We start from the raw sequence: 19,388 nt of genomic DNA, 5'->3' as shown, positions 1-19,388 counted from the left end.
TGGTTGAAAGGCAAAAATGATGTATGCACATGTGATATAATATATGACACTGGTTATGTTTCATCATATGGGTTATAACAACGGACATATATTGGTATTGCAGGGACATTTGTCTTTTTCCAGGGTGTGCACTAGATAATGAAGCTGCTTAATTCACGATGGGGATGTTCAAAGAGTAATTCACTGTGTATCCGAACCCTTGATATCAGGAAACCTCGCTACAGGGAGATATTTACGAAAAGCAGTATATTAGGAAATAATTAATAATTTCCTTATCCGGACAGAGAATGCCTATACCCTCTAACCTGCGTTATTGTCACAATAAAAAGAATCATTCAAACGAATAATTAATTCGCATGGTATTAATTAATCGAATTTGATATAACACTAATAGCTTTTTACGCCGAGCTTGAATATTTGAGCTCCATCATGGCGACGAGTGGTTGATACAATGAGCATTGCGACACTCTGTCGGGTTCGATCATCACCAAGTCACCCGACCGGACTACCTTATCTCCCCCTACAACAAACAATAGAGCGTAACGGACCTATTCCGCCCGATAACTGGTACAACCGGTATTGTTTCTGTGTCGGCCTGAGGTAGTAGGTACCAGTGTGTGGCCATGCATGTCTTCAGGTACTTGTTACTTGTGTAGTGATGTTGTAGTGAATGACAAGTACTTGTTTCCATCTTTCGTTGTCTGACTTGGGACAAGCCTCGGCAGACAGGCAGTCCTAGTTATCGTGATTCACCAAACACTGCTTTCCATACAGGCACAATTAATGGTCGTGTTTGTCTGTTTAGCGCCGCACTTACCAATATTCAATAGTCAATACCTATGACGGCGGTCTGTAACTGACCGAAACGATCTCGAGACCAGACAATCCAGTGATTGACACTATGCATAAGTTTTCATTGGGATACGACATCTATTAACCAAGCGTTAATCCAGACAATGTTCTCTTACGACAGGCATGGGTTGCTGAAGACGTATCCTGAGACTTGACGGGCGTCATGGTGTATATCAGTCTTACTATTGATGATTACCATGGTTACATACTGACAGCGTCTGAACTTGCTGGAGTGCACTTGGACCTAAACAGCAACAGGAATGCAGTCGTGTGTGTATCATGAAGGAACCTCGATAACGAGTATAACTATATGTATATACACACTTCCATTACATATATTATAGAAGTGCTCACCACAACGTCCCGGAATCCTCGTATATTACATACAGAGTGATCCGTAATGTAGTCATCCCAAGTTATTTCTGCCATCCTGTAACTCAGTACGGAGTGATGGCGCAGGTCGCCCCTGGCAACGTCCCCGAGGACGGCAGAAAATTGATCCCAGTGTATGTATAGTGCAAGTGTTGTGCACTGAGCGCCTCTCAGTCACGCTGAACGCCAATATACGTTCAAACACGAGATATGCTTATTTGTTGTGCTATCACCCGAAAACGGGATTTGATTTTTCGTCATGGCTGCTGCTACCGTATATGCCGGGAACATTATTGGGGCGGTGGGGTAGCCTAGTGGTTAAAGCGTTGGCTCGTCACGCCGAAAACCCGGGTTCGAGTCCCCACATGGGTACAATGTGTGAAGCCCATTTCTGGTGTCCGCCGTCGTGATGTTGCTGGAATATTGCTAAAAGCGGCGTAAAACCAAACTCAGTCAGTCAGTCAGTCAGGGAACATTATTTGTGCAGTGGACCATCAGCTGGGAGCGCAGCTTTGGACTAGGTCTACATATTACCACAGACGAATCGTATCAAACTGACACCATCCTGTGAACAGCCAATACAGTTCTTAGTGAGTGGATGAATGAGTGAGTTTAGTTTTACGCCGCACTCAGAAATATTCCAGCTATATGGTGGCGGTCTGTAAATAATCGAGTCTGGGCCAGACAATCCAGGGTTCAACAGCATGAGCATCGATCTACGCAATTGGGATACGATGACATGTGTCAACCCTGTCAGCGAGCTTGACCACCCGATCCGGTCAGTCGCGACTTACGACAAGCATGGGTTACTGAAGATCAACTCTAACCACAGTTCTTAACGGCAAGGTAGTTGTACATAGCACATAGGTGCTTAGTGAACCATATAGACACTCTTCAATCCAAGAAGGTTGGTCTGACTGTTTATACCCGACCTTAGTATCCCTTAAATGCCATTATCGCTTGGCAGTACATGATTGTATCCTGACAGACAGCTTATGTCTCTGTCGGGATATATCACGACATATCGGAAGTAGTAGACACAATGGGGCTAAAAATTGAGCCCTTGGGAAGTCCCTAATCCCATAGCCCCATTGTGTATACTACTACTAAGGTGTATGCAAAATTTGATGAAAATCGGTTGAATAGTTTCTGAAATATTGACTTCTAAGTGAGCATGGGGTCGGTCGGGATAAAGGCTCGGGTCGCCTCGGGGGTGGCTGCTCCTCCGAGCGCTGTGGGCGGACGAGTCGCAGTGCGTGTGCGTGTGTCTCTCTCGGCTTGGTGTACGGGTGGCTGGCAGGCTGGCTACATTAAGCAGAAAAATAGGCATGCAAGATTGATAAAAAAAATCATGACGAGAAACTATCATCACTCGGTGGGTGATGTGTAAGGGACTGTGTCGTGAGGTACGATCATCAACTCCTCTCTGACGAATGCTCTCGGCGGTCCGGTTCACCGTCTTTGATGTCGACAAGGTCTACGTTGTACGTTTTCATGAACCATATCAGATCGGTGGCGCGTTTTCTGCTGTCTCCCTCGTATTCTCCCGGCTGGTACAAGTACCTAACGCTGACCCGGTCCGGTAATGTTTTCTCTGTTTTATCGCGACGTGCTGCTGCCGACGACGATTCGACAGATTTCATTTGGATGGCTTCGATGGGTCTCTTGCCCACGAGTCTGGTGACCTCGTTTGTTGATGGCATCCACCACTCGCGGTAAGCGTACAACCCATTCCGTGTTTCTGTTTCCGGGATCCATTAAATCCTGCTAGTATTGGTGCGAGAACAGGCGTTCGGCTAGGGTGCGATTGAATCTCTCAGCGACAAGTACAGCTGCAAATTGCAATAGTGAACGACGTATTTTGACTTGTTCATCAAGTTTGGCACGAGATTTTCGACGTTAGCTGGCTTGTTGTTTCCCAGCAAGTTTCGTTGATATTCGGACATGCTGTCCGGGTTCACCATCAATCGTTCGGGAGCTTGTCGATAGCTGTTGTGCGATTCGTGTAGTTCTGCAGGATAGTGCAAGTCCACTTCGAGCATGTAGCCTGTGTTCGAATCCGGCGCGATGCTATTCACGTCAATCATCTCGGGTGAGGAGACCCATTCGAATCCCCCGGTGGGGAGATACTGACTCATGGCCCAGCTGTACAGGTTGTTGGCGTCGAGATAGAGTATGTGTTTGGTCGGTTTGCCGGGGTCGTGACCAGGAACGTACTTGTTGTTGGCTTTGGCGTATCGTTTGAGTCCATGGAAATCCCACCTTGCAAGCCTTTTTCCACGAACAGGTGCATGTCGTAATCCGTCAGTAGTTTCAGCTCCACGACAGTCTTTTTCAACAAGACCTCCCAGCAGAGACGGTGGATGAGAAATACCACACAGGGTCCAGGCCGTACTGTTTCGAGCACGTTTTTCTGAATATCTCGATTACGTCGGCCAGCAGCAGCACGTCCGTTTTCAAGTACAGGTCATGGTAATTGCCCAAATTCTTGCACCCCAGTTTGTCCAACACGTTAATCGCGTGCGCGTAATCGTCCTGAGAGATATTGGAATCAGTCAAGTTGCTGTAAAAGCGGTCAATGGGAGGCAGTCGCGTCACGTCGAACTTAGACCAATCGTCCATGTACTCATAGGGGTAGACGCACTTCCTCAGCAGCAGAGGTCGAGTCTCGGCCTCGGTGTATCAGTTGGTGATGTCGACTGTCTAGAGACGACAGCAGGAACTGAATGCTATCGATAAATCTCAGACCGTCTAAGGAGAACGAGATGTATTTTTCCATGTTGTTGGGGATGCACGTTATGTTGACGTCGACCTTGCGATGGCCTGCATGATCAGGTGAGACACGACGGGGATTTTGATGGTCTTGGAGTTGATTTTGAGCATCAAGTTGCACGCGTTATGACCGGCACCTCTGTACTTGCTGGTGATGTGGCAGTGATCTCTCACGACATCCCTGATCAGGGGTTTCGTCGCACACGTGGCAATTCTTAGCTTTCTTATGAGTTCGCCAGTCGTCTTGGGTCATACACATGGGGATGATGGTGTACAACTGTTTCCTGATGATTTTCTCTTCGTTTTGCAAACACGTGAGAAATTGTTCCGCCGCGTCGGCGTTCGTTTCCCCGTCGAATCGAACGACCACGTAACCGAACCCGCAGGCTTTGTGTTCTTGCGTTTTAAGCGTGAAACTTTTTTTCGACATTGTCGACGGTTTTGATGAGGGCTTCAAAGTTGGCGTAGATGACGTAGGGCACGGGCATTTGATGTTTCGAGATCTTCCCACAGGTAAAGTGGACGTTCCGGTGGAATGGGAAGGAAGCACGATGCTACGCCGGCGTAGACTTGCATTATGACAGACCCTATGGTTTTCGTCATTTTGGCGCCGAGTCTGGCTTCGTATCTCGCATACAGCTTGCTGATTTCTTTGGCTGGCATTTTGTGAATTTTATCAGGAGTGTGGTCGCCGCCCCCGACCAAATGTTGTTTGGCTTTGCCGCTGACCGCGAGCGCCACCAGTCTCTCTCGCTTGTCGTTTTTATTATTATTATCATTATCCAACATTTGTTTGAGCAGTTTGTTGCACTCCATGTTATAATGTAACAAACGATTTTTAAGTCTAAAAAAAAAAGTGTGATGTACGCGAAACACAGCGAGATGAAAGTGAAGTTGCACACAACAATAATTTCGAACATTGTGTTGGTTTTTTTGCTTGAATTATGCTAGAATTTGCTTGAATTTTGCTAGAATTTTGCTTAAAGCTAGCAGACCTTATACGCCATGGGTTAGTCGGTTTTCAATTGGAGTTTGGCGTGTTTCGTTTCGGCGAGCTGTTTCTTCACTTGTTCTCGTTCTTGTTTTGTCGGGATCATGTCATTTTCTCGCAAGCAGTCCTCGAACGAATCCCTGTCCTTGCAGTGAAACAGGGCGACCCATCGCGTCTGTTCCAGTAAATCTTTCAGCACTGAGTTGAATTTCTGCGTCAAAACCTAAACGCTGTGTTTCATGTGTCACCCCAAGAAGGCCAGGTACGACAGCCCATCTCGTTTTTTAACCATCTCCTTGTTGGCGCTGCAGTCGTCCAGGATGAACAGCATTGATTCTCCTTTCAGCTTGTCGTGGTTAGGGCGCAACTAGTCCTGCAGACGAATTCCCGTATCGATTTTGTGCACGTCTGGGTCCGTCATCACCCACAGTCTCTCCATGTATGTCTTGTTCACCTGTAAAGTGGGGCAGAGAATGAAGATGTGGTCGAACACGTCGCGATAGTAACCTTCCAGCATGTCCAGCACGAATGCCGTCTTGCCACATCCCGTCTGACCACACACAATGGCGCAGTGGGAATCACGAGGTAAATCAGCAAATGGCTTGCACGAATCTTCCATATTGAGTTGCGCATCCATAATCACGTACAAATATACATTTAACTTGCCGGACGGATTTTGAGCTTTTTTGGTGATTTGGATGGTGATCCCCTCGCTGCTGTTGTCGATGCGACATCCGCTGCCATGTAGTCTGTCGTCGGTCTCGGGATTCTAAGTGAGTTCGCTGTCTCTTCGAAACGGCTCGTATTCCGCCACGGGAATGATCAAGATGCCTTTCATCGATCGAGCCGGCACATTCAGGTTGATGTTCCACAACCTGTTGCTCTTGTCCTTGACGATCGTCCGGTGCCGCAGCACCCGATCGTACAGGATGGACAGCTTTCCTGAGTACTGGGTGCGAATCTGCCGGGCCAGTTCCTAGCTCGTGACCATGTGGAATTCCAGAGACATGTTGTTGACTTTGCCGTAGTTGTTGAACGTGAGTTCGTATTCCAACTGGTCGCCCAGCTCGGCCTGGTAAAAGGGCATGTGCCCCTCAAGCAGGTCGATGTCGAGGGTATTGAAAACTGGTTCCCGTCCGCATCGGCGATGGCTTTGTCCCCTGCCGCTAGCCCCTCGAGCTTGTCTTTCGTGAAAAGTCTTCCCACATGCATGTGGTTCGCAAGGCAGTTAGCCCAACAAATTCCTTGATACAACATGTGAGCGCATTCGTTCTCGATTCTCCAGAGGTCCGTGTAACAGTAAAACACGTCGCTGTCGTCGATGCTCAGCACCTCGTTCCCGCTTATTTTGATGGCGGTTTTCTTGACTATGGCGCGACCCAGGTTGAGCATGATCGTGCGTTTGTCGTTCATGGACTCCAAAGTGATGTGAATAGCCAGTCGAGCTGTGCCGGGGACGATGACGTCGTTCACGCCCAGGTTTGGGAATCGAACCAGCAGCGTTTGGTTTTAATCGATTGTGCTCGGATTGTTGGTGATTGTCACTGACTGACGCATGGCTTTAACACCCAGGGGTTCTCTCGATCTTCGGAAAGGATCTAGCTTTCGTCCCTATTGCGACATTGTTTATATTGAAACTATGTATATTATAAGTTTAATGTAAAAAAAAAATGGCTGATGATATTCCCATGGACGATTTGGACATACACCAGCTGAACGACGATGATGCAGCAGCCATGGGCAGCTCTTTCATGGGGGACACCGTGGGCAACGAGCTTTTAAAGCAGGCTGTGGACGAGTATTACGATGCTTTAAAGCGTGATAAAAATTATGTCGAACCATTGGGTTGCGACTATCCGAAGTTCAAAATCGACAACGAAGGGACGCTGCGATTGAAAGCTCATCCGGAGGTCGATCTCATGAACAAACACGCTCGCCCTGTCGACGCTAGCCAGTCGCCTAAGGTAGTCAACTGATCCGCGACGAACTATACCTGTGAGACTACGGCGGCGCATGACACAAACAACATCCACCGAAGGTCGTCTGAGATCTGCAAAACATACAGACCGAACTCGGTGGGGCCGGTGCTGCCGATCCGAGAGAAATGTCCCAGAGCGCCAAAGAAGCATCAGGCGAAAATCGACTCGCGACCTGACTCGCGTTATTGACGTCCTGGTTCAAGCCCAACTTTTGATCCCTGTTGGCGACGACGATTTCATTGTTGTAGCCAACCACTCTGTTCACCCTCAGTCGCATGTCGCTCAGAGCCATGTACAGTCTCGCGCCGAACACGTAGTCCGGGGAGGAAACTGCCGAGAGATGCGTTTCATTCACATTTGTAGCCTCGCTAGTCAGCCGGCCGTGCATCATCATAGCCGAGCCGAGAGACACACACACTTATACTCGTCCACGGTGCTCGCTCAAAGCAACCCCCGAGACGGTATCGAGGTGATGACTTCCGAGACCTGCGTTTCATTCAGCTAAAAACACCTCTCGCCTCGATAATATGTAACAAGTACGACAATACGTTGGATTGTTAGCCTTTCGTCAGACCGACCCCATGCTTACTAAAAAGTGATTATTTCCTAAACTATTTGACCGATTTTCTCGGCAGATGGTTACGCTATAGCAAAACGGCATTGGGAACACCCTCGATGACTTCATTAGATTAATTAAGACTTAATTACGACAAAAAGCTGGACATTTTGCCTTTTCCCGACCGACCCCATGCTCACTTAAAAGTCGATATTTCAGTAACTATTCGACCGATTTTCATCACATTTTGCATGCACCTCAGTAGTATACACAATGGGGCTACGGGATTAGGGACTTCTCAAAGGCTCAATTTAAAAATTGGGTCCCGTAGCCCCATTGTGTATACTACTTCAGATGTATCTTGGTATTTCGGGACATATCGGTATATATCGGGATATATAGAGATATGTTTGGATACATATTAGGATTTATTCAACAAGTAACTCATAAATCGAGTATGGAGTTCATTAGTCATCCCGTCTTGTATAACTATTGACTGATGCTTTCACCATACCCAAACCGGCTGCTCTGGACGGATGGATCGTGGATCAGGTGGTTCACATAATATCAATCATTAGTTTGTGGGAAATTATTACAGGTCGCAGTGACATTGCAGGCATCACACCGGCGTCATGGAACAACCAACTAACCAACCAACTAAGTGCTTTCAACTCTCGACCCGTGAAGGTCCGCGTTAGTATATTGATATTCAGTAACCCATGCTTGTTGTAAGAGGCGACTAACGGGATCGGGTGGTCATGCTCGCTGGCTTGGTTGACACATGTCATCGGTTCCCAATTGCGGAGATCGATGCTCCTGCTGTTGATCACTGGATTGTCTGGTCCAGACTCGATTCTTTACAGACCGCCGCCATATAGCTGGAATATTGCTGAGAGCGTACAACTCTTATAGACATATCGTGGTGGACCCAAGACCAGGGGAAAACCGCTATATATGACATACTTGTCACTAATGAACATGATTGTTGGGCAGTTGATCAAGAGCGCGCTGTTACACAACTCGTATGACTGGTTATACTTATGGCTACAGTAGTCCACAAGTTATTATTGATATGATACCAGCATTTGATCAATTATAAAAGAACACTACGATGATGCTAAGAAACTTACACCGTCCTGTGATCCAAATGAGTCCTATGCTGTAACCAAAAGACCATCTGTGATAAGGGCTTTCATCGAATGTCAACCCCAGGACCCTGCAAGAGACAGTCTGGTGCAAGGAAAAGCAATCATCAAAACACTGAGTCCGAACTCCAAACAAATTCTGTTTCAATGATGCCATCACAAATTGTACCTGAAACTCATAGTCAGCTGTCATCAATTGCACCCAAATGATGAACCATTCACAAAATATAATATAGAGGAGTTGTTAAGGTTTAAGGGCTAATTATAATACGATCGGACTTCTTCACAAGGACGTTGACCCCGTAGCATTTGCCTTGAGGAAACATGACTGAATGAAACTGATAAAATAGATTTTCGTAGATATATGATACATAACATGGCCGTTCATGAAACACTGGAAAACCGTCAGGTGGTGTGTCCATAATTGTTTGGCAAAACCTATTCCATAGTTTTGTGTAACTCAAACCCGATCTTCAAACAGTTAGAGAGCGGCTAACATTACAATACCATGTACACCATGACGTCTCAAACCCGATATTCAAACAGTTAGAGAGCGGCTAACATTACAATTTGTACTATAGTTTTGTACTCTACTACTACTCTATTTGTACTGCCATTGTGATACATTTGTTTTGTTTTGTATTGACTTGTGAATTTAGTTCATTTTAGAAAACGATTGTTAATTACATCAAATTGGTTACATTTCATCTTCTTTTACGAACTGATTCCCGGTGAACTATTCATTTTCAATTTGGGAATCAACACGCAACATGATCCACAACCGCCTGTGTTTATTTGCGATGATTCCAACACATGCCTACATCCACCTACTTGGACATATCCGGCTCTCTATCTTATAATTGTAGATCCTTCATTAGTGAATGATTTTGAATGGCCTTGATGACATTGGTCGGAGTGAGCACTTTCCAAAGATTCTCAAAATTCTCTTTCAAAAGTGTAAACCAAACAGGAGAAGGAACACATGCATGTTTCCTCCGATATTTCAGAGGCTTGAAGTTTCTCCTTTTCTCTTGATGAACTCTCTGCAGCTCTTGATGAACTCTCTGCAGCTCTTGACAAACTCATGGCACTGCAACTGGACCTGGTGAGATGCATTAACCGTTGTTGAAGCATCTACCTAAGGGATCATTATCAGTACTTCTTAGTATATTTAACAAGACACAGAAACATGTAACATTCCCAGATTGATGAACGCTAATACAAATCACACAACTTCCCGCCGTGATGCCTTGATGGTGGAGAATGTGACCACCCTTCTCTAGCGGAGACCTCACATTTGCGCCTGAACTCACCTGTGGCTGACAATGATATGATTTTCTGTTGACTTCCAAGACAGCATGGCATACATTTTAAACGACAAAGCTGATGCAGCAGTAACAGACACCACAATCCCTCATACTGATTGCATAAAAGGCAATGAATGAATGAATGAATGAATACACTTTATTTCCGACAATGATTTGGAGAGTACATTAGATTATATTACTTGTCAGTCGCACTGACAATAGAGACAATGCATATGACAATTCAACAGGCTTTTCACAACGAAGAGAAATATGAAGAGCCGTATTTACATGGTATATTCCATGAGCTGACATTTTTCGCCACGATGCTCATGGATGTTGCCCGGCTGTCAAGTGTCATATCGTGGACCACATCCGTAATGGCACCGAGGCATGTCAGGACCTTAGCTTCATCACTAGCAGTGTCCTCGAGTCTGAGATAGGTGTCAAGGTTGAGGTTATCAAACAACGTCTCACTTAGCACATTTCTTTGTTCAATGAGGCTTTCACAGTAAAGCAATTGATGCTTAACAATGTCTTCACTTTCGCAGTCACAGAGCAGACATGCATTGTCCCGATGTTACAGGTGATATGCCGAGCTTAACCAGGGCATAAACAGGAGGAGATGCGATACCATACCATACACACGGATTCCAGAGACGATGTGGAGCTAGCTGGGTGTGAATATCACTAAACCTATGCATATCAGGACGTTGTTGCAAAGTGTTTCTCCATTTAATATTTTCAAATCTACACAAGGTTCGTTGGACTGTGCTTTCTAATATACTTTTACATGGGAATTCTCCGGTTTTGATAAATTTGTCTAGTGTAGCAGGGCATGGAGTCATCCCGCAGATGACATCCTTACCTTGTCAGCTTGCTGACGGGGTTAACCTCTTTGGTCATGTGGACAAGGCGTCCGACTTCTAATTAGAAGGCCCGAGGTTCGAATCCCAGCACGGGACTCGGGAATTTTATGGCCGCTAGACTAGTACGCCTGATAATCCCTACTTCTTGGCTACGTTTAATGACAGTGATATGATTTTCTGTTGACTTTCAAGACATCATGGCATAAATATGAAACGACAAAGCTGATGCAGCAGCAACAGCTGCTCTCGAACAAACGTAACAGACACCACAATCCCTCATACTGATTGCATAAAAGGCAATGTGTTAATCAGTGTTGGCAATCAAACTGGGATAAACAAACCACTAACAAGCTGTATGATAATCAACCGACTATAAGTGGTAACCATATCAGTGCCACTTAGGATGTTGTTTTAGGACGGTTCCGTATATATACGACATTATAACGTTTCTAATTTAAAACGTTTACTCATGGTCGTAGCCTCAACATTCTTTATGACAAGATATAACTTTGAACAAAATTGTCATGTTTTGAACTCTACTTGTGATATATGAGTGGCTTTTATGTGGTCTTACGATTTTTTTCATGAAATCATAGTAAATGGGTCGAATAGATGGAAACTTCATGTTACGGAGTTAAGCATCTATCCATTCATCCATCATCCATCCATCCATCCATCCATCCATCCATCCATCCATCCATCCATCCATCCATCCATCCATCCATCCATCCATCCATCCATTCATTCATTCATTCATTCATTCATTCATTCATTCATTCATCCATCCATCCATCCATCCATCCATCCATCCATCCATTCATTCATTCATTCATTCATTCATAACGAACATCCATTAATTAATGAAATCATTCATTCATAACGAATGCCCCCCTGATCCTAACTGATAAATCAACCCTTAATTTACCTCACATCAATAATTGTTTCTGATTGGTTTGGAACCGGGCATTTATTATTTTGGTAGTCCGCCAGGAAATCAGGTATCTGGCTTATATCGCAATAGTATCGTCCAGTTTCTGGAACAAACAGATGTCTATCCTAATGCAATGGGTAACAGGAAGAAGCTCGGATCGATATTTTCTCTTGAACATATTTCGATATAAAATCGTTCTCCGAGCATGTACACAGGAACATATTTAGGGCTCCTTGCCTCTAGGCAGGAGACCTATTGTAATCGTTCGGATTATTATTATTCTTATTTATTATTCCGCCGATTTTTGTACCAAACATAACTCCTAAACCAATGCTCCGAATCGCTTACAAAACATCACACAGATGCGCACCCAGGTGTAGATATTCCCCTTAAAAATCTCTAGGCTCTTGGCCCAATAGCAAAGGGGAAATAATTCAAAATTAATTCCAAAATTTCAACGTTTGACAGCAAATATCTCAAGAACTAATTGTTCCAACACTTCCAAATTTCTTGTACAGATGCACAATCAAATTCTCAACAATTTTGCCTGGACGGGTCAAGTCGCTAAAACGTACCGTTTGGCTGTTATTTTTGTTTTAGTTTTTCTGAGTAGTTTGCTCCCAAAATGTATGGTAGATGATGTCCTGGTGATTCCAGAACACTCATTGTTTTGAACGTAGACCCAAGAAGAGGGAACTATTTCTTCTCCGGAACTACTTAAGAGGTACATGACCCCCGTGACCCCGGCTGTATTTGGAAGATCCGCTCGCCTGTCAAAACGTGTGTTCTGGCTCCGTTTTGGACGATGATATCTAGCCCTCAGATACAATAGATAGAAAGCAAAGCCAAGGAGACCTCATCGTTGCCCGCAACTATATTTCGATATAAAATCGTTCTCCGAGCATGTACACAGGAACATATTTAGATATAAAATCGTTCTCGAGCATGTACACAGGAACATATTTAGATATAAAATCGTTCTCGAGCATGTACACAGGAACATATTTAGATATAAAATCGTTCTCGAGCATGTACACAGGAACATATTTAGATATAAAATCGTTCTCGAGCATGTACACAGGAACATATTTAGATATAAAATCGTTCTCCGAGCATGTACACAGGAACATATTTAGATATAAAATCGTTCTCGAGCATGTACACAGGAACATATTTAGATATAAAATCGTTCTCGAGCATGTACACAGGAACATATTTAGATATAAAATCGTTCTCGAGCATGTACACAGGAACATATTTAGATATAAAATCGTTCTCGAGCATGTACACAGGAACATATTTAGATATAAAATCGTTCTCGAGCATGTACACAGGAACATATTTAGATATAAAATCGTTCTCGAGCATGTACACAGGAACATATTTAGATATAAAATCGTTCTCGAGCATGTACACAGGAACATATTTAGATATAAAATCGTTCTCGAGCATGTACACATGACCATTAATCAAGCACCATCTAAATCCAAGGGCAATGTTCAAAGTTTGGTCCAAACAGGCGATCATACACCAGCATACTAGAATGCACATGGAAAGCACGTGCTTCATGATCACACTTTATCTCAAAGGCTGTGGGGCGGATGTTCATGTGCTGCCAAGGCGCCAAGGACCGTCGGGTATATCTGCAGTATGTGCACCACAGTTTTCTGAACAGGTTTAAAAGCGACAGTATTAAAACTTTACTTGACATGGCAAGACGAACTCCTACAGAAATAAACACAGATTGCATGTGATTGGCATGCATAACGCCGGGATGTCCTGCCGCAACATGGGTGCACTGGCATGAATAACGCCGGGATGTCCTGCCGCAACATGGGTGCATTGGCATGCATAACGCGGGGATGTCCTGCCGCAACATGGGTGCTACCTGAACATTAACAACATGTCGACTTGTGAGGAAGCATGTGGTCACCGTTGAAGTAAACGATAGTCCTAGACCTGGAACACCTCGGAACACCAATGGCCGTGATGGCTGAGTCTTAGTTCACCTGGCAAAACTCAATCCCATGAGCCATGGAGAGTCTGACTCAGTACCACCAAAAGGAGGTGCGACCTGCTTGTCTGAGGGAACGGCGTCGGATGAGACACAGTGACAGGAACGTCTTGCGTGGTGAAGACACCTCGGGGTTGGTTCAGTGGGGGGTAGGGTTCACTGGTCTGATGAAAGTCGCTATCTTCGACACGTTACCGACACGTGATCTTCGACAAGTTACCGACGACCGTTGTCGCGTATGTAGACGTCGTAACGAAGCATACTACACAGGCACTCCACTGAGAATGGCAGAGGATTTCGATGCTGATAATTCCACCCTTTGAGTGGACTGGCAGAATTGTTAGTGAGAGGGGAGGCTACTCCAGGTACTGATGTGGTCGTCGGTGGTGGTTCAAGCAATCACAACAGTCATCATCTGAGAACCGTGACAAAGGGATAGTGTACTTCTAAGACTGCAAGTACATTGTTACCAGTTTTTAATTCCATTTATTGTTTTCAACCAGAGTAAAATATGCCACAGGAAGAAAGTTTATTCCTATAATACAACATTTTACACAATGTCGTGTTTAAGTAGTTATCATATAAAAAGGTGGGCGGTGCTTGATTAATGGTCATGTGTATATGTCAACAATGAATGTGATTTGGGGATACAGACTGTTCTGATTAAAAAATATCCTTGAATTGAAACCAACGATACTGAACGCGATAATATAATCCGAGAGCAAGACGACAATATGTGTGGGCCAGGTGACAATGTATATCAGGTGCCAGCGTGTATCAGGTGTCAGTGTGTGTGTCAGGTGACAACGTATAGCAGGTGTCAGTGTGTATCAGGCGTCACCGTGAATCAAGTGTCAGTGTGTGTCAAGTGACAACGTATATCAGGTGTCAGGTGACAACGTACATCGGGTGTCAGTGTGTATCAGGTGTCAGGTGACCACGTATGTCAGGTGTCAGTGTGTATCAGGTGTCAGGTGACCACGTATGTCAGGTGTCAGTGTGTATCAGGTGTCAGTGTGTGTCAGGTGTCAAGTGACAACGTACAGTGGAAACCTGATAAGTAAAATCTCAAGGGACTCGCCAAAATTGTTTACTTATTAGGTATTTTACTTATCCAAACTTATAAAAACCTGCAAATGACAACCATATGCATGTATATGTATGCATATGAAACATTGAACAACTTATCAGGGCTGGCCTCCAGTTGTCAGTGTATTGTCAACTGCTTGACGCCAGCGAGCTGTAAGTAGGATGTTTGTTTGACTGGAGACTGACACGACTGCCCCTCATGTCGGATTATGTGGTGATCGCTCATTTAGTTATCCAGTCTCTTTTGTTAAGGAATTTACTTCCAGGGACCGGGAGAAGACGTTTACTTAAGCGGTATTGTTTACTTATCTGAGTTTAGTTAACCAGACTCTAATAATGATAATTAATGAGGAAAGTTGCCGGGACCAAAGAAAAGTGTTTACTTATCAGGTCTGTTTAGTTAAGCGGTCTTTACTTAGGCGGTTTCCACTATATGTCAGGTGTCAGTGTGTATCAGGTGTCAAGTGACAGTGTATATCAGGTGTCAGTGTGTATCAGCTGTCAGGTGACCACGTATGTCAGGTGTCAGTCTGTATCAGGTGTCAGGTGACCACGTATGTCAGATGTCAGTGTGTATCAGGTGTCAGTGTGTGTGCCAGGTGACCACGCATGTCAGGTGTCAGTGTGTGTCAGGTGTCAGTGTGTGCCAGGTGACCACGTGTGTCAGATGCCAGTGTGTGTCAGTGTGTGTTTCTTCTGTAGGTCGCTCGGGGATAAGGTGCCATAACAGGCGGCATGCTATCACAGTGGGCTGAACACTAGTGGCCATCTACTGTTCACGTGGAATGAGTCAGACACCAGGGTAAAGAAGTAACGAGTTTAATGCATCAAGTACAAGAGTATACAAACTGTAAGTAGACACAATACTGTCACATGACTATATCAGGGAAGTAGTTATACATGAAGCTGAATAGTTGCGTTGTTGCCAAGGTGAGGATGTAAACACTGGACACATATCCTAAGTAGCATCCAGTTTGCGCAATATATACAGGAAATTATATGAGTGCCCATTTCATACTATGTTTACGGAACTAGTGCCCAGATGTTGGTATTTCCCGGGCGAGAGCGAGGGATATACCGATATTTAGGCACGAGTGTTGTAAACATAGTATGATATCGGCACGAATATAATGTTCTGTTTATTACCGAAGTCGTCAGATTGTGGAAAATAACCCAAATCTACTTTCAGACATAGGCTGTCTACCCGCCGTCGCCGCATGTAGAACGCAACGTCACAAAAGAAACGTGACGTCATAGCATTGTACATGACGTCACGTCACCATGACAATGTGATATTTTGCCCTAGGGCATCGTATGAAAAATATGAACCCCGATATGTTCGCCCTCGTAGGTAATAAACCTGTTGATCTGCTGCTGGCGTGATCGAGGAACACAATTAACAATAAGGAAACATACTAGATAACGAATGGCGTCTGAGTTTGTCAGTGGTAAAACACAACTATAGGCACTTCCTGTTGTGATGACCCAGCAACAATTAACAGTCTAAGCAATAACAAATACAAACATCTCATATAAAAAAAGACACATGATATACAGAAATGCAATATAGAAAAATACCACCAACAATAATATGAAAAATATAAAAATTACAAAACTCATTGCTAGAAAACGTTCCTTAACAATAATACATAATAGTGTAAACGTTCTGAAGTTGACCTTTATTTTGACTATTGGCATCATTAGGTGGAGAGTTCATGTTAATGATGTTACAGGGACAAAAACATGAATGAAAACACGCCCGTAGAAGTACAGCCTGTTATGTTGCATTTAGTTCACATCAGTTCAGTATTCAAAACGTATCAGTTACAATTATGGTGAAAACATTATTAAATATTTAGAATATTCAGGAACTTGAATATGAAAATGATATTGGCGTAAAACAGCATTGAATGTGACATATAATGTAATACAACATGGCAATGGTATATATGCTCCCTACAATGATTTTGTAAAGTGACGGGTAAAACACACCCAAATGACAAGTGGTGTAGAACACTGCGAGGCCGCCACCATATATAGATGACCGAGAACCCACAGGGGGTAGCTCAGGCTACTTCCTAGTCGGTAGACGCCCTTTGAAGCCCAGGCGTGTCCACCACAGGGCCCCTACTAATACAGACCGATGCCCACGTATGTATAAAAACATCCAATATCACAGATATAAAATGAAGCGCGTGATATCCTGTCCTGAGCACATCAACATCATCATCGATCCTCCATATAAATCGCCCTGGAACAACGAGGATTCACAGATATAAAGGATTCTTCAGTAGCAAAGAGGCTGAAGTCTGCTAAAACAATTAAAATGGAAACACTAACACATTTGAATAATGAGAAGACAGAATCGGTGTTATGTCCCATCTACCGCCCCGGTTGATTCCCGGTGTAGTGGTGTTGTGCCCTGCCCTAGGGCGTGGTGTCCTCAAGGCTGATGGCGTTTTATACCGCCTGAGGTGGTGGGTCCGACGACTCTGGCGGCACACCTGAAACAGTCAGGTATATAATAGATAGATACCATAACTAGATGGCTTATCATTAAGCCGCTGCTTCAAGTTGTTTAGAGGTCCACGAACTGTATGATCAAAGATATGGTCAAACGGACTGAAACCTAACTCTTGAATTTACTCCCTCACAAAAACCCGCAACAAATTAATACCTTTATCCCAAACCTTCTCAAAACAGTAAGTAGTATATTCTTAAGAGTCTGGTAGAATCTCAAAACTTTCTTCTCCTTTGCGTAAACTAAACTTTTGCGTGGAAGTTTCGGGAACCAATTCATAAGCCTTCAAGACTGCAGCCGTACCACTCTGGTAATCACAATTCCCAACGGTAGGTAAGGCAGAAAACACTTTATGAGCTTTCCCCCTAAATACACTATATATAAAACATGACACTCTACATGATATCCTGATTCACTCTGTATCTTCTGTCTAAAACCTGTACTTAAATGCACAACTCACTGGCGGTTGTCTGGACTCCCTGGGGGGCTAGTGGGTAGGCAACGTTGGGCGGCTGCTGTGGAGGGGATGGGTCTCCCGCTGGGGTTCCTTCAGCTGCAGGTGGGTAGGGCTCTGGAATCAGGGTAAACAATGACACTGTTACCCCCATCTACCGCCATGAAGGAAGCCAACAAGCTGGGAATTCCAGTAATACCGAAGTGAGTGTGTCCATGTATACCAACTACTACAATATAGTGACAATTGTATGCATTGGAATCAGGATCAGACACTTCAGTGACTGAATACCTCTACAACCAGTGTCTGGTCCCAGGTGACACACAATATTATCAATATTAGATATAACTGTCTAGGAATTTGTTTTCGCCCGACGGAGACCTTCATGTTGTAGTGCTCTTGCTTTTCAGAACATCAATTGATTATACATGTGCCAACACTAACAGTTCGCCTCACCTGATGGTGCTGCCTGGTCCGGGGGTGGCTGTGGAGGGTAGCCTTGCTGGTCCGGGGGTGGTTGTGGAGGGTAGCCTTGCTGGTCCGGGGGTGGTTGTGGAGGATAGACTTGTTGGCCTGGGGGTGGCTGAGGGGGGTAGCCTTGTTGGTCCGGGGGTAGTTGAGGGGGGTAGGCAACAGCTAAATGACACAGAGTGACATATTTTAAAGGCACCAATCTGTGTGTTGCTCGTTAGAATAACCTGAACATTCATATCTTGGGACGATGAGATGAGAAATAACCCTGCACAGCGATTGGTCATAGAACTGAAAACCTTTTCAGGGCGCTGTATTTGAGCCCCTGAATTCAACGATCACAGACTGAGTTAATGAATGCATTAGGCAGTTGACCTGTAAACATGTCTGTTTAGAGAAGTCTTAAGCCTCACCGGGTGCTTTCTGGTCTGGAGGGGGGTACAAAGCACCTGCAACAGGGAGGGGGTAGCTGTAATCAGTGAAGTCATAGCAACCTTGTGCCGATTGATTGGTTTGCTGGTCACAGAGTTCAATAGAAATACTGAATCTGGACCAGAACAGTCAACCAGGAAACCGTGATTACCACCCCCATCCAGCCACACTTGACAAGCTTTGGTTGCCTACCCTTCAATCCCCTGAATAGGGTGGACTGGAAATATTCCATGGAGTCTATGGAGATAAAATAGTTGATACCTAACTGTATGAGCTAGAGAGAGTGTTTACAGGTAACACAGTACTGAATATTAGAGTGAGTGAGTGAGTGAGTGAGTGAGTGAGTGAGTTGTAACAGTACTCCCGGCACTTCACGGCGTGTCTGCAAGATGTAGGGACAACTACGCCAAGAGGGAAGGGGTGCAGGTCTCAGTCAGTTACACGTTTGTATGGGCATGGTAGTAACATATAGCCGAGGCAATCGAGGATTCAAACTTATAATCGCGGGCGTCTGGTGTGTGTGTACTGTAACATAGGAAGTACAAACACTACGAGAAAAGTTACGAGATCTTAAGCTTACGAGAGCTTCGTGAAACGGGGCCCTGGTTCTGATCTACTGAAGGCCTTGTTGACGTA

At 44.6% G+C, this 19,388-nt stretch overlaps 1 protein-coding gene across 3 annotated transcripts in view; it reads right to left on the bottom strand.

Moving 5' to 3' along the window:
* Nucleotides 1-2,776: 2,776 nt before the first annotated feature.
* LOC124253195 (splicing factor 3B subunit 4-like) overlaps nt 2,777-19,388 on the bottom strand; it is a 39,597-nt gene continuing 22,985 nt past the window's right edge. The window contains exons 10-14 of one of the 3 annotated variants that reach the window (XR_006892126.1): nt 18,734-18,773; nt 18,306-18,485; nt 17,856-17,966; nt 16,966-17,378; nt 2,777-2,787 (exon numbers count right to left, since the gene is read on the bottom strand). Coding sequence is in view for 2 of the 3 variants with exons in the window: in XM_046686917.1 (XP_046542873.1) it covers nt 17,335-17,378; nt 17,856-17,966; nt 18,306-18,485; nt 18,734-18,773 (375 nt within the window). In the remaining variant the exon portion in view is untranslated. Of the gene's footprint in view, nt 2,788-16,599; nt 17,379-17,855; nt 17,967-18,305; nt 18,486-18,733; nt 18,774-19,388 lie in introns of those variants that run through there. The other 2 variants (XM_046686918.1, XM_046686917.1) reach the window with 2 other exon arrangements.

Source organism: Haliotis rubra, unplaced genomic scaffold (genome assembly GCF_003918875.1).
Source record: "Haliotis rubra isolate DU_JTF1 unplaced genomic scaffold, ASM391887v1 Scf534, whole genome shotgun sequence".
In the NCBI taxonomy this organism is placed as follows: Eukaryota; Metazoa; Mollusca; class Gastropoda; order Lepetellida; family Haliotidae; genus Haliotis; species Haliotis rubra.
Note: the sequence above shows the minus strand (reverse complement) of the source record. Positions and strands in the feature narration are given on the sequence as shown.